At 33.2% G+C, this 16,760-nt stretch overlaps 1 protein-coding gene across 1 annotated transcript; it reads left to right on the top strand.

The window, feature by feature from the left end:
• The first annotated feature begins 806 nt into the window (after positions 1–806).
• On the top strand, positions 807–3,548 carry LOC139098528 (synaptic vesicle glycoprotein 2B-like). The gene is made up of 4 exons (XM_070650758.1): positions 807–1,282; positions 1,474–1,556; positions 2,417–3,308; positions 3,368–3,548. The coding sequence occupies exons 1-4, from the start codon at positions 807–809 to the stop codon at positions 3,546–3,548; spliced, it is 1,632 nt and encodes a 543-aa protein (XP_070506859.1).
• The last annotated feature ends 13,212 nt before the right edge of the window (positions 3,549–16,760 follow it).

Below are 16,760 nucleotides of genomic sequence, written 5' to 3'. Positions count from 1 at the left end.
TTCATTTCTGCAGAGCTCGAAGTCGACTCGGATTTTCTATAAAGTCGAGCCAACTTGATTCCAACTTAAGTCCTTTTTTCTAAGAAAAATCCAAGCCGATTTCAAGCTCCACATTTTTGTCACTCGACAACTTTTTGTATAGCCTTACATACCTTTTAAATTACATAATTCTTAAATACTACCTATAATTGTGAAATTCACCCATGCTTTCTAGAAGAAGTTCAACTATCTAATTTGGTAGACGAATTGATTTATTTGCTGAGATAAAAGAGTTTACTGAGTAACCTCCCATCCAACTTTATCATAATAAAATATTGTCTGGAAAAATTAAAGATCAGCACACCTGTACTGATATGACTATATTTGGGGATTCTTAATCATTTATGAACTTTGTCTTCTTTAGCATTTAATTTACAGCTGTTGTCTTCTTGGTATGTGGAGGCAACTGGAGCAAATGGGGCTTAGCACTTACTTTTTCTTTAACTTTTACAGCTGTCTTTTTTTGGTATTTGAAGTAATCTGACGCGATGTTGCTTAGAAATAAAAGAGTTCATCTGTACTTACATGATTAATATGTCCAGGAGTGTGGCGAAGGGCCTTTCGGTCAAATGACTTATCATCCGCCAAGCTACATCTGATCAAGCACCTTTAACCTTTATTTAAATCTATTTACATCTTCTCTACTCTAAAAATTGCCTTTGATAAGCCATTCAAATACATGATAAAAAATTTTCACATCTGTACAGACAAAAGTCAACAGAATTCACACGAGCTTTACTTTTCTTTAAGCTTTTGATTTATAACCCATGTCTAAGCGCGTTCAAGATCTTATAAATTCGCGAATCTCCAGGAAGCATCATTCATTATATCAAGTAAAATTAAAGGAGGAGGAACTAAGTGAAATCAGAATGGGAAAAGAAATAAGCTATTCCATAGACGATGCACTTGAGAAGGCAAAGTTTGGAAAATTTAATTATTTTATGATAGTTCTGTTCGCACTGATTTTAGTCAGTGGATTCCTCGAAGTTAACAGTGTGAACATGATTCTATCTATTGCACAATGTGAGCTGGACTTGAGTAATTCCCACAAAGGATTTTTGGGTGCTGTTGGGTACATTGGAATAATTGTGTCGTCACATTTTTGGGGCTTTATGGCTGACACGAGAGGGAGAAAGAAGGTTCTCATTCCTGCATTGATTTATTCCTTCTTATTTACCGTCATTTCGAGTTTCTCAACATCATTTTGGTTCCTGGCGGTAACGAGATTTTTTAATGGATTTTGGTATGTGTAAAGTTGGAGTTTGTGATTAATTTTAAGCAGAGTTCGAAGTTGACTTGGACTTTATAGGGAAAAGTCGCCTCAATTCAACTCGATTTCATACAAAATTAAAGTCGACTTCTAGCTCTGCTTAAAACAAGTCTACTTTAAGCTCTGATTTTAAGGAATGAAATTTAATGTTAAATTATTTGCAGTGTCTGTGCAACACAAACAATTGTCTATGCATATTTATGTGAATTTTATTCACTTAAGCTACGTGATCTTATATTGCTCGTGGGTAAGTAAAATGTCATGTAATAGTTTTAAAAGGTTAAAGTTTATCTGAATTTTGTGTACGAAAACAACGTCAAAGCTTCTTGACATGTAATATATTGAGTTATTTAAGAGTCATTGAAATAGAGGACTTAAAGAGCATGAGGGCCGTTTACTTACTTCTAATAAACCTGAATTATATTTAATATTGCAAACTATGAAATTATAGCTTTATTGAATATAATTCAGGTTTATTAAAAACTGTCACAGTCAATGACACTGATCCTTTTCTCTAAGTGCGTTACATAATAAGTGAACGACACCATTCTTAACTATGCTAATTGCTTATAAGGACAATCTGCATATCGAGAAAATTCAGAAGTTACATAACGTTAAAAATAGTCTTTTTAAACCCCCATCCTCCACGATTACGCTAGGTAACAATAACATAACCATAACTTGAATTCGATAACAAACTTGTATGCCTCCCTCTCTTTCCTCTTCTAAGTCTTAGATAATATCCAAACTTTCTATTTTCCAATCTCAAAATCACTATTAAAATATTCAAAATTATAACCAAAATAGCGAATCACTCAGGAGCTACTCAAATATTTAATCATAATTATAAAGTCAATATAGACTCAACCGTCAGATTTTATATTCAAATATTTTCCTTCGTTTACCACGTGTGATATGACATGAGATATTATTATTATTATAATAATCAGAACAAACTGAGCGGTTCTTGTTATAAAATATCAAATATTTATTTAGACTCCCAAAGCTTTAAGGCAAACTTGTTATAATAAAAATAATATTATTATACTTAATAATAATTGCCAAATATTTGAACAAAATTCTTATCTAATCTTTACACCTTTTCAGCATCTGTGATTTATGCCATATTTACACTAATCTATCCACTGTATGGAATTCTGTTCCTGAGTCACGAGTCATGGAATTTCTACATCCCATTTTTGGATATGAATTATAGATCATGGAGATTATTTATTTTGATGTGTGGAGTTCCAAGTGTTTTATCAGTCATTGGAATGATTGTCTTCATCCCAGAGTCACCAAAGTTTACATATGCTCAAGGCGACGAGGAAGGAACACTAAAAATACTCCAAAGAATCTTTAAATGCAACACAGGAAAACCAGCTGATGAATATGAAGTCAAGAGTCTTATAAAGGACCAAGAATCCACGAATCAGAATCCAGCTATGTCCAAAGGATTCTTCAGCCTCATGTGGTCACAGACAATTCAATTATTCAAGCGTCCACATCTGAAAAATACTTTGACTGCATGCTATTTACAATTTGGAGTTTGCTTGTCTTCCAATGGATTCTGGACATTCCTTCCAGAAACATTAAATCGTGTATCATTGTGGATGGAAAGTGAAGCTACAAAGCCTGCAAATCCAACACTATGTCATATCGTTAATAATTTTGATAGAAGCAGCAACTCATCAATTAGTGAGGAAGAACATGAAGCTTTTTGTGTAACCAAATTGGAACTTGGGACATTCACAAATGTCGTCATACTGCTGATCTTCTACATACTGTCGTTATTCACGCTGTCGTTGCTTATCAAAAGAGTTGGAAAGGTCCTGATTATATCAACAATTAATATTATTGGAGGTGCTGCAAGTTTGCTGCTGATGTTCACATCAATTCCTTATTTATCAATTGCTATATACTTTATGATGCTGCTGTCAATTGTGAATTTGAGTGTCATTAATGCATCAACTGTCGAGTTGTTTCCTACCTCATTAAGGTATGTTAATTAAATGAAATGCATTACAATTTGGAACTTAGTATTTTCTGACATTTTAGGGCTATGGCTGTCTCACTATCGATGATGATCGGACGAATTGGAAGTGTTCTTGGATCGAACTTTTTGGGACTTTTAATTAAAAATTATTGCACATATACGTGGCTTTTACCTGCAGTTTTGCTATTTTCTGGAGGTTTTCTGGCATTTACTATACCAAATGTTAAAAAGCTTCCTAAATAAGCTTAAAGTGGAGGATCTAATTACAAATAGATTTAAGTAATTGTACATAGAATTTAAGTTAAGGATTATGATGAGTAAAAGTTATGAGTACTCAAATTTAAAAAATCAAGGAATTCTCTAAATTTTGACCTTATTAGCTTTACAGACCTTATTAATTTTACAGATCTGTTACTTATTGTTAAAATCGGATTTATGCACCCCTCTCCCTCTGGATTAAGGTGATGAACGCACAATATATCCAACCATATGCTTCATATGTTCATATGGTGGCCGTTAATCCCAAACACATAGAAGGGCGGAGAATCTAACGAGACTCTGTTTATTACAGGGTGCATTGGCCTAACAAACCTCCATTTTTAACTACACACTAAGAATCCTGACGGAGGTCTTATACCACAATTAATCTCTACGATCAGCGAAGTAAGTAAGTTATTCACTTACACCATCCTCTATCCCCCTTTATTCCCAAATTATTAGGATTTAAATAGCACAACTCGAATAATCAATCCTAAATTCGGCACCAGACTTGACTCGGATTTAAACCGAATCAGACACGAAATAGGAGTCATGGCGGTATATCCGACATTTTTGATCACTTTACCAATTTGCACAATTCAAGAAATGTTTAACGATTCATAAAATTTCAACAAAAAAAGCTTCCAAAACTCCTGAAAGCTTTTAATTCAAATGAATCCTTAACGTACAATTTTCATCGTAAATCATATCTTCATATCTTCTCGAAGTCATAACAAAGCTAAGAATGAGCCACAATATTTATATTTTTGCAGCACCAGCAATTGTGTTTTTTTGTTTATAAATAAAAGAAAGGAATCTGTTTTTATAAGAATTCAAACAACTCGAAGCTTTTTCATTCCGTAAAATGAAAACTTTTCTTTTTGAAAAATTAAGAAAGGTAATTACTCAAAACAATGTTCATGCTCTAAGCTCTATAATAAAATTTGCATGACGATACTTTTTATTATTACATTTTAAACCTCACATAAAACTTTTTCGTCATCATCACATACAGTAATTTGTGTGAGAAGGTAAATTGTAGATAATGAGATGAAAAAGTTTTGGATGCTCCTCAAAATTCATCATAAAGGGTTAAAAAAGGGAAAGTTCTAGATAAACAATAAGAACAACTTTTCGTCCAGAACGTAGTTTTTTTGAAGAATTAAATGGAAATGAATTTTATTTTATTATTTTTTTAAATATTTCTTGGAATAAAAATTTGTTTTTGTTTGACTTTTCCAAGACTTTTCATCCCACAGTGATGAAATGTAAACAGGAAAAGGCAAATATCTTTATAGGAAAAGGATGTGAAGTCAGAATAATTAGAATTCGTTTTTTTTTGAGATTTATTTATAGATGTAAAAATTAGAATTTGATTCTTTTTTGGCTGTCTATGTCTCGAATCACCAAAATCTGAATCTGGAATGAAATCAGATTTAAACCAAATTTGGCAACAAGCCAGAGTCATGCCGGCCTGGGAAAGAATTCTACAGGAGGCTATAAAACGAGATCCAGTAATATCCGAGTCACTTTACGACCCATAAAAAAGATTCAGTAAGATCCAGGTCAATTCAAGAACTTTAGAACAAGATCCAGTAGGATCCAAGAAATCAATTGATTCGATTGTAAGAAACAATTTGTATTGACAAGCCTAATTTCAACTCAGTTTTCACAGACGTCATCGAACTTTAGGAATCCAGACTCAAAAAATTCAAAAGAAAACTTCCACTGGATGCCGTAATCCAAAAATAGTCAGTGTCCGAACAAGACAATCTCCAATTTCGTTTGATATTTTCCATATTGGAGTCCTGCCAACTATTCGCGTCACTATATTATAGACACTATGTGGTATAGTCAATCTATTAAAAAAACAATTAATATTTAGAGTTCAATTTCCCAATAATAATAAATTTTATTAAGTATTCAAATAATTTTAATAGATTTTCTCTCAATAAATTTAATGAGTCTTTTAAACTGCACTTCCGTAACTCATTCACATATTATTTTCAAACTAGTCAAACTACAAATTCTCAATTAAAATTTTTTTATTAACCCACTAAAAGATGCTCATTCGGAAAATTCATCAATGAACGGAAATAGCGTGGGTGAAGAACAAATACGAATAGATACAAATTCCATCCCAGCGACTCGCTAACATCATTTGAATGTAGACAAAAGAATTCCGTGTGTTGGTGGTGTTAACAGGAAAGAGGAGCAAATTAATAGATTGTTGTGATAAAACCACGAGAATGAAAATTACAGACTACGATGTATGGTTCTAAAGTAAGTTTCACACTAGATGAGATTTATGTTTATTCATTAAACGAGAAAATTGCTTTGAGATGTAAGCTTTTGGAACGATAGACAAACAAAAAAAAAAATTTGATTTTTATTTTGTTCCATTAAAGATTGATGAACTTTGAATGACAAACATGGAATTGCTTTTGAATTGTTTCGTCTCTTTGGATGTTATTGGAGCTTTACAGTCTTAATTTGATTATATTGAATTGAACTTGTATTCATTGCTGTGATAAGATCTTGTTCCCGAACTGGTAGAAGGAGGTCTTTAGACTTTTACTCCGCGAGGCAACGGGCCCTCGTTGCCAAGGAAGTAAGTAAGTAGTATGATCTTGTTTATAGATGACATTACTCAAAAAGGATAATTTTTTGTGGATAGACTCTATAATTTCTAAAGATAACTTCAGTTTTACTTTGAATTTTGATTCCAGCGACATAACACAGTCACTCATAGTCATAGTCACAACGCAGTCACTCATATCATATCAATGTCGATGCATTGACGACATAACATTCAAATGACGTCTTGACATCACCATGACGGCTAATTTTGGATCATTTTGATGACAATGAATTAGTATTGCTATATAGTGCATAGGGAAGTAAGGGAGGCTATTGATCACAATAGATCTGGACAGCTAGCGATGTAAGCAAGTTCATAGTGCAATTGAAGAGAGGAACATTCTATCAGAGTTGCAAAACAAGCACCTGTGACAGGCAATTCACGATAACTTGTATGGTTTTTCTAACTCTGCATTCAATCACACCTAACTAAATTTATCATCTCATTCGGTTGTAAATTCTTAATCTAGTATTGCATTTCACATCATTAATAAATAATTTCTAAATTGTCAGGAAATGTTCAATAAACTATGAAGATGTCAAGTTGATAGTTGAAAATTGGAAGATTTCACTTAGTTTTCTATCCAACTATTCATGTTAGTTTCTAATAGAATGTAACTTTCATATTTTCTAGACTTGGATATACATCGATTCATTTTTGTATCTAAGCAAGCTCTTAAGCTGACTTTATATTTTGCAACTATCCCTTTTCTACATACTCCAGAAATTATTTGATCTAATTCAGTAAGTCTTTCAATATTACCATGTATCCAAAATGTGCCTCAATCACTAACCCAGTGGTATGCAATCTGTGTGCTACGACACACAAAAACTTCATGGTTGGTACGATACGGTATAGGTATTCTGTGCCATACCAGGTGTATTGTATCAGTTCTGTACCTATACCGTACTGAACCATTCCATTCCACAAGAGCTGAGGTATCCCATTACTCACAAACTAGATTACCCACCCCTGCATTAACCAATCATTAACATTCCCATCATCTTCAAGTTGCTTCAATGTACATACATCTCTAAACATCATTCATTCATCCCCATATAAGATGAAATTTAATCACGCTTATTGTTTACTTCCTAACTCGAGAACTTTCTACACACAAAAAGTTTATGGACGACTGAGAAACATGATGAGGAAATGCACTTCTTGAATACACTTCATTTAGACGCAATGTAATAGTAATGTCGAACAAAATCTTGTGCCTTGAAAAGTTAGTGTGCATTAACTTTATTGCACTTTATAGTTTTCAGTCCAGGGATTGTGATTTTTTGAATTTTGAGTTATTGTGAATTTTAGGTCTAGATTCTAATGGATTAATGGATCTTAATGGATCATGTTTTGTAGATTTGGCAGTAACTTGGATCCTACTGGATCTTATTTTGTAGATCTGGATGTGACCTGGATCTTATTTTTTAGGTCTGAAAGTGACCTGGAACTTACTGGATCTTGTTTTGCAGACCTGGAACTATTTTAATAATCAATTACTGATCGCTGGGACAAAAATGCGCTGAAGTAACTCGATAAGAACGAGCACTTTTAATCCATCAATCCAGCAGCTGCTTTTACCTTGTCCACTCGCATTTTATCACGGACACAACATTTAGGTATATTCAAATTTCAACCGTCTAGACTTCAATTACATCAGATTTTTCCTTTGAAATCACCTCATTATTTTCGATTTCGTCATTTGATACCCAAAAGATGATGTTTCGATGGATATAATTTAATGGAATATTAATATAGTCATACATCAATTAATTCATTCATTAAGAATATTGATACGTTAATGCTTTTTTTTTTACCTTTAATTTGATATCAGATACTGTACCTGTTTTGGTTTTTTTCATGTTAATCAATATCATTAAATTGCATCATTACTCTTTATTTATGTTGTAATGTGTTATGTCAGACTAGGCATATTCATCTTGAAATTACCAAATTTATATTCTGATGAGGAAAGTGCTGTTTGATTTAATTTCTAGGTCATAATCTAAAAGTTTGTGTTTCATAACATTTTATTTGGTGAAAAATCTAGCTCTAAGTCGGTTTGAGTCTAACCTGATGCCATATTTCACATAATCTGTACCCAGACTAAAGTTATGCAGACTTTTCATGAGAATGAATCCGGGTCGTTAGGGTCGGATGGCCAACACTCTAACCAATACGTCAATACAGCTTTATTCCTGCTAACGCGGGCTTTGTAGCGATTTTTCGACATCTCTTCGCCGTTTGCTTTCTAGGGATTTTAAACAATTTCGTCACTATTAATTTGTTGGAATTGGATTCCTATAATGGCCTATTATAATGGTATATCATTGGGAGTGCAGGAGTAAAAGGGATATAGAATGTGTATAATTTAGATATAGCACTTTGTCATATGGTTGATTAGCCTCCAATAGCTCAGTAGTAGGAGTAAGTGACCGAAAATCTTAAGGCGTGGGTTCGAGTCCCACTCGGGATATGTTATTCAAAAATATACTTTATGTACTATAATATACATAATTTGATAATAATTTGATGTTTTGAAGCAATTTAGAATGAATTTCGAAGAAGATTTGAGAGGAAAGCAAACAAAAATTACACGACAATTTCGCAATTTTCTGGGAAGTTTTGGTCAAAAATCCTCCACTCATTGAAACTTGTTTTGATAGAGGATTTTCGGATTAAATTGACGACATTTAAATCCTAGAGAAGATGCAGTTAGATGCTGCTTAGAAGTAGTGAAGCAATTGTTGATAGAGACAATAAAGCAATTTAGTAATGATAATTGACAAAGGGTAGCCAGCAACATAGCCAGTTTTAGACGCCAACCTGAGAAAGACCATGGATCAAAGATGATCTTGTACGGCACGCAAAATAAATAAGTATGAGTAAGAAATGTCTTTTAGTTAAAACTCAAACAGGTAAAGTTCATGCTCTCGCGAGCTTGCTCATCTTAATGTTCACTAGATAAGAATGCTCGTGAACGTTGTTCTTAGCTTACTCTGCTCGTTAGGACACCCTATTTGCTATCTAGGGTAGGGATCTATCTATAAAATCAACTAATGATCCACCAAACTCAAATCATCACCAATCCCTGCAAATCTCAAAACAAAGTTAAACTTTTATATTCTTCTTCCTCGTCTTTTCCATCTTAAAGTAATAATGTGTTTACAGAAACTACTTTACAAGTACTTTTATGTACTTCTTTCCTGCTTTACAAGCAGTGTTTAGTATTTTCCTCACTTGAATTATTCTCTCAACATTATTTTTATAAATTGATATGCACCTTTTAGAATAATAGGAGTTAAGAAATGTTTTCCGTTCCTTAACATGTTTGCTATTTAACGCGTAATCACAATTTCTCATCTTGAAGTTTATTTCCACCGAAAAAATGGAAAATCGAGGTAGAAACAGAACAAGTTTTAATTAAAATTTTCTTCAATGAACAAAGAGTAAGTCAAAGTAATTAACAAATTATTCATGCCATTATGTTGAGATTATAGCTTTATACGTATATGAATTATAATCTTTTATTGGAGCAAATAAGGTGTGTATAGAGGAGGTTACATCAGACATAAAGAAGAGAATTTTTCAATAAGGATTTACGTAATTTATCTTCTTTACTTTGATCTTCCTGTAAGTTGGAGATTTTGTCGTAATCAATGTACGCATTTGAGTTGTATTGAGTTGTCAAGCATGACATTTTGAGGGTGGAATAAACACAAAAATTGTAAGTTGGTAAATATCATATTCTTCCGTGTCTGCATCAATAAGCTTTTTATCTGAATTGTGGATGCTGAGTCTGTTTTATTTGCTGATCTAATGTCTGATAACCTATGAGTTGTGTGAAAAATTGTTGATCCACTTTGAAATATTAGGAGATTTTTAGAATCAGGTGAGCAACTAAGACTAGAGTTGCATGTAATCTACGGATCAATCTCTGAATTCTTGATTATATTCGTTGCTGTTCGTTGGCCGTACAGATCAATTGGGATAAATGTCATCCCACAGATGTTGCCCAAAACTGGGACAAAATGAATCTGACATGGGACCGGATTTGAACCGAACCCGGCACCAAGATTGTCATGACAGTCTGGGATTTTAATTAAGATCGATTAACCAACTTGTACTACATATTTTGGATTTAGTGAAAATTTTTCATGTAAATTTAGACAAATTGTCAAATTTATTCGCCAGTTGCAAATAAATTGATAAATTGATGTAAATAAACAAAAATTCTCTACCACAAAGGTCAAATACAGCATGGAATTCTTTGACATTGAGGAATGTGAGTCGAGTAAAAATAACAAAAAGTTCTTATTCATCGGAATCAGAAAAATTAATTTCTTTACTCGCTTGACATGTTACTATGCAGATAAATCAGCAAAGATAAATTCTTGCGAAGAAAAGAAAGAAAAAAATTTAAATTTTCGCACATTTATAAGCTCATAAATAATTTATCAGAAGCCGTGAGGAATAATGAATTGATGGAACAACAACAATATTTATTTGAGATGATAGGAAAAAAAATACGCAAAATTCTGATGGAAAAGATAAAAATTTGCATTTTTTGTATCCTTCGACGCTGAAAAATTCATGATTTAAAATTAAAAACATATTTTTTGATGCTTAATAGGGGAATGTTTGGAGGTTAGGTAAGGCTTCCCCAACCCAACTTCAGGCAGGGTGGGGATTACAATTTAGTCATTGACTGCCTTATGGTTGGATTGAAAAAGCCTTATGGTTGGGAGAGGGAAGGTCCAAAAATCCAATTTTTACCATTACCTAAATTCCGAACGCTCCCCCCATAGTAGCACAGTAAATCATTCATAACGATTCTTTCCTTAGTCTCTTTTGATCTCGTATCTTAAACATGATAACTGTCAAAGAGAGAAACTTTGAAAAGGTGAAAACTTTAACAGCACAAGGTGATGGCTTTTATATTGCATTCGCTTTGTGCTGCACGTAGCTTTTAAGTTATTCGAGTAAGTGCATTTAAACGTGCAACATGATTTGATTTGAAAAAAGTGTAAGGAAATGGATTTGTTAATAATGAAATTTTGCTTCTGAACGTGAGGATATTTAAATGAGGTTACAGCAGTGGTGGGCGACCTGTGTGTCGTGGCACCCATTTGTAAATGCCATGAACCATATGTCGTGTGAGGCTTCGGTCGAGACTCACCATGGTATGCCTTAAAAACAAAAGGTTGCCCACCACTGACATACAGCATCTCCAATTCATTCAATTCTCAAAATTCCTAATTTATTCATGCAAATTGAATTGAATTTCCTAAAAAACTAAATTTAAAATCAAATATTGATTTTTAAAATGCTTAAAATTCAAAATCAACATAAGCAAAGCTCAAGATATAAAATTCTCATGTTGAAATTCGATAGTTATTTATTACATTTGTTGACGGATATTTACAGCTTTATTTGAGCATCATCTGACTCGATTGTTTATTCAACGTATACAGAATTGGGATGACTATCATTTTGGTTTGGATATGCTGGATTTGATGGTTTAAGAAGCTTTTGTGTGAATATCAATCAGGGAGACATTCAAGGAAGGAAGAATGGTAGCTTTTCTTATCCTTGGTCTTAGTTGAAACTTCCAATCCAGATATTCCATTAGATTTCTTAGCTGCTAATTAGGATGACAAATTGTCAGCTAACCAAATCCTCGTTTGCCTCCACCACACCATATGGCTTGGATTAACGTCTCCACAGCGAGAAGGTGAGGTTGGCGGATGGTGTATGATGAAGTTAAGCTAGAACACTTTGAGGATGGGTGATTTTGAGACTTTTTTCACAAATTCCTAGCAAAACTCTAAGACTTTGTGTCAAAAAAGTATTTCAACTCCCAAAATCTCCACTAAATATGCTCTTGCCATTAAGGAGCCACGACGGAGCTATTTTCATTTGTTTCACTAGTTAATCATCTTTAAGCATTTGCTTAGTGACTCATAAATTGCTCAAAAATTTAATTATAATTAACTATCAAAAATTAAGCTTGTTCTATCAACAAATATACAGATAGACATCCTATACATGACACACAATCTCCTTAAAATCAAGAAGACTTCAAGGGAATTTTTTTGTTACACATCTGTGAGAAAAAAAAACAAATTCGGCCTACATTTCAATAACAAAAAGAACTGCTGAGTTCAGCATACTTTGAAAAATTTCGCGTAATCCCTTCAAAAAATTTTTGATATTAAATTTCACATTTCACGTGTCTATATTTTTCATTAAATAAGATGAGGCACACGCTATTGAGATTTTCACTGTATCTCATTTTGGACATTTATTGTGGTGTGCATTCAACTTATTTTTGAGTTGAAATCGATCAACATAGAAACCTATATACATAAAATATAAAGAAGAATCAACAAATGTCACACAATTGTGCTTTATTTGTAAAAAGGTTTTTACCTGATGTATAAATTACATTTATTCTTCAAATTTATTTCCGCAAATAAAAAAAAGAAGAGAATTTTATGAAAAATAAACACGATTTTCAATGTGATTTCATTCTTTATCTGCTTTTCAGTTTTATTCCCGAGTAGCACATGCATCTAAAATGGAAGCTGGCTCCGAGTGGCATCCACTATCTCTATTGAGCAAAAAGTTTCTATGTAGATGCCATACGGGTACTTGATAGAAGGTTTAAGGTAGCGATCAGGCTGACACATGGAAGCAACAGCCTCATGCAGGTGGCTTCCATTAGGTGGTAATTAATGAACATTAACCGAGCTCTGTAGCCGAGCTTTTAAGAGCCTCTGTAGCTGAGCCTTAAGAGCTCCATCACTGAGCATTAAGAGCTCCTTGGCTGATTCATCCTCGTTTATATCACTCGGTTATCCATTTTTCCGCATTCTTTTATTGAAGGCTGAACAAAATTTTTCTTCTCGGAATTTTATTCACTTAATTTTGCTGAGGCAGTCTATTGTAATTCCATTAGCTCCGCAAACCATGAAAACGTTTTTTAGCTCATTTTTGAAATTTTTTTAAAAAAGGTAGCTTATTCAAGCACTTTGTTCGGCTGGAGCACGAGATCTCGAAAACTAGACATATACTGCATATTGCGCAGAAAAACAAAATTAAAAAAAAAATTTCGCATTTAGCAACTTAAATTTAATTTCTGCCGAATACATTTTGTGCTTTTTGTAAACGGAGAACGCCCAGGTGGGTTGTGAGATGAGTCTCAGAACGTTTGAGAATACAAAAAGTACATTTTTTTTCATTCATTTTTCTTGGGTTCGAATCCCGTCAAATCCAAAAAAAAGTAATAAGAAATTTTTTTTCATACAAAATCACCATTTTTTGGGCATTTTTCACTTTTTTCCGAAGCAATTTGCATTAAAATTTTTTTTCTTTGATGCAAAACTATACTTGAAATAATTCTACACATTTTCTGCCTTCACGAAAAATTGTGTTACACTGCGTAATGCGTAGAAAAGAATAATAAAAAAAAAATTTCGCAATTAGCAACTTAAATTTAATTTCTGCCGAATACATTTTGTGCTTTTTGTAAACGGAGAACGCCTGTGTTGGTGAGTCTCAGAACGTTTGAGAATACAAAAAGTACATTTTTTTTCATTCATTTTTCTTGGGTTCGAATCCCGTCAAACCCAAAAAAAAGTAAAAAGAAAATATTTTTGAATTTATTTTTGTCGGTTAACTGACTTATCAAATCAATTACTGATCGCTGGCACAAAAATGCGCTTAAGTCCCTCGATCAATAACACGAGGACTTTTCTACTTTTTTTTATTCTGAAGGAAAAGGATATGAATTTAATGAATTAAATATCTTTCAATTGAGCTCATTTATCACGGACTGAACAATGTCATGATGAAGAATACAATGATTTTAAGGTTAGGATGATTGTTTTAAGCTTGAACATTTTTATCTTGATTTTATTATATTGGGATATTATTAAAATTTCATGGAATGAAGCTTTTGATAGACTTGAACTTGGAAAATACTGGTTAAGAATGACATGAAAAAGTTCATTTGAATTATAATTAGGATTAATATGCAGGGTTCCTCAAAATATGGCAACTCACTGTCTTCGACCATTTTGTGTCTTTTAGCATCAACAACAGACGACCTGTGGTCATTATCTGTCTATGGTAGAGGCCTATGCTTTTGTCGATAACTGTCATCTAATTGCCAATTCTGCCCTTACCCAAAGTCCAAACATCACCTTAATGACCATAAAAGCAAGGTTCAGTCATTCCAGTGTACAGTACAGTACACTGTTTCATATAAGTTCAATAAGTACAGTACTGTACTTTTGGAGTGTCGGACTCTTGAAATTTATCCCAAGTGGAACAGGCTGCGCTTAGTCGAACGCATCATTAGTTATAATATTGTCATATCATGTCAAGTTCCACAAACATCAAGTTTATAACTATACAGTAGATGAAAAAAGCTTCGTGGAAACGTGCCCGATCTGCACGAATTGAAATTTTGTCACGACTGCGACGAGATAAGGCAATTTGCTACTTAGGACCAAGGGGGGTGGTATGGTATACTGCTTAGCTAAAAAGTGACAAAAAAGTAAGAAAAAGTGACAAAAATGACACAAATGACAATCGGTGTCACCTAGTCATCCTATTATGCTACCACCTCTTCGCCTTGTTGGCAGCATTTCAATATGCACCGATCGGGATGTCATGGCAACTTCGTCATATATCATAATTCCTACTGTACAGCTTTAACGAATGTGATGTTCTCTATTATTTAATTCAATAATGGAAATTTGATTTATGCGACTTTTTTTTTTACATCCTCAGGGCTTTTTAATAAATATCATAGTTCATTCCTCCGATTACTAAATTGATTGAGGAATGAAATTATTAGAGGTAATGGATATGGCAATTAAAAATGATTTTTCAAGGGGGTTTTCAAGTTAATAATAAACTTTATAAATCGTATTAAATTGTTTTTCTCGAAAAATTTTCTACAAATTGAAATTTATTAAAATAGATTCTGTGGAAATTGATCTTAAAAACTTAATTATAGATTTATTAATTGGAAAAACCTTAGTTATTTTAGAGTTATTGTCTCGATTCTTAATTCCTTCTTTTATTTAAGGTACTTGACACTTTACTACTTAATTCCTTGGCTGGGGCGCATGAGGGCCCATTGTCATGCGTAGGGAAAGTCTGAAGACAGCTCTATCCTTCGAAACCTTCTACCAGTTCGAGAGAAGGTACTTGACACATTAATATAAATTCACAGAATAATAAGCAGTTCACGACAGCAGGAAAATACGAATAAATTCAGTGTGCATGCAACATCACTTCATTGTTATATATGATGTGCTAAAAATATCAAGTAGGACATCCCATAAATTAGCAGTAATAATGGATACTAACAACGTGATTAATATACATTCGTCTGTTGGAACAATTAAATTTAATAATGTAACATTGTCATTAACGTATTTAAATAATTGTCCAATTTTTCATAAAAAACTGTTATTATACCTGGCGATGATATCCACTTGTACTTTTTTATGAAAGGGTTGAATATGAAAATGTAAGTTTTCGCATTATTAAAGTGGTTGATGAAGAACTTCTGGTGCTGAAAAGCTGTTAAATTATTAAATCCGACTGTGGACCGTGACCTTTTCCGGTGCAATTGTATATGAAGTTGAGTGACCGAACGACACATATTAAGAGGGTTCCGCCTTGGAGCATTTAAGGTTTTGCTTAAGCTCTTTTAATAATATCAAATGGAAGTCATTTGGATCCGACATGGAGGCAGCTTGCCAGATTTTAGCCATATGAACATCACATCGAGTTAGTTTCCATTTGGTATTAACAGAAGAGCTTTAGCAGAGACTTAAAAGCTCCGTTGCAGAGTCTTTTTCAGTTACCAAACATCACAAAGTATTCGCTAGGGCAACGCTTTGTTGTTGTACTAATGGTAACCCTAGTAGGCGAAGTGAATGTTTTTATTGCACAGAAAGACCATTACGGTACTTAAAAGCGAATTATTTGCCTGCTTCTGGACACAAAGTTGGCCAAACGGCTAATTTTGACCCATTAATTTAGGGTTCGCCCAGATGCGCAGGCCTGCAGTTTTCTGCATCTCTGCATCTATGTGCATCTAATTTTGGCAAACCCTCCATTAATTTGACAAAAAGTGCCATTCGCCGTATTGTGCACCTCGGGTTTATGTCACTCAGAGATTAAAATTCATTTATAAACTTTGTTAGACTTTTCTTTAATTCTTCGGAAGGTTTCAAGTTAATCAGGATCTTGATAAATTTAAATGAACTTGTTGCAATTAGAATTTGACCTTAAAGAAATGTTTCCACCTGAATTACTTTTTAATATTTGTAGAATTTGCTGTATTTGAGTTGAAAAATGTGAAAATGCTTGATGGAAGGGGAATTAGAGTCAAAGCATAGTTTAAGTATTTCTGTCTGAAGTTATAAAACTTTTGAAAGCTCTTGTTTTATAGAATTTTATGAAAGTTGTATCCAATTGAGATTAAATTATGACAAAATTCGTTCATCTAACTTGTTTGCTGGTCTAGA

The sequence above is a fragment of the Chironomus tepperi genome, unplaced genomic scaffold, assembly GCF_022539635.2.
Source record: "Chironomus tepperi strain 1889 unplaced genomic scaffold, CSIRO-AGI_Ctep_v1 contig_445, whole genome shotgun sequence".
NCBI lineage: Eukaryota > Metazoa > Arthropoda > Insecta > Diptera > Chironomidae > Chironomus > Chironomus tepperi.
This window is presented reverse-complemented; position numbering and strand designations above follow the sequence as displayed.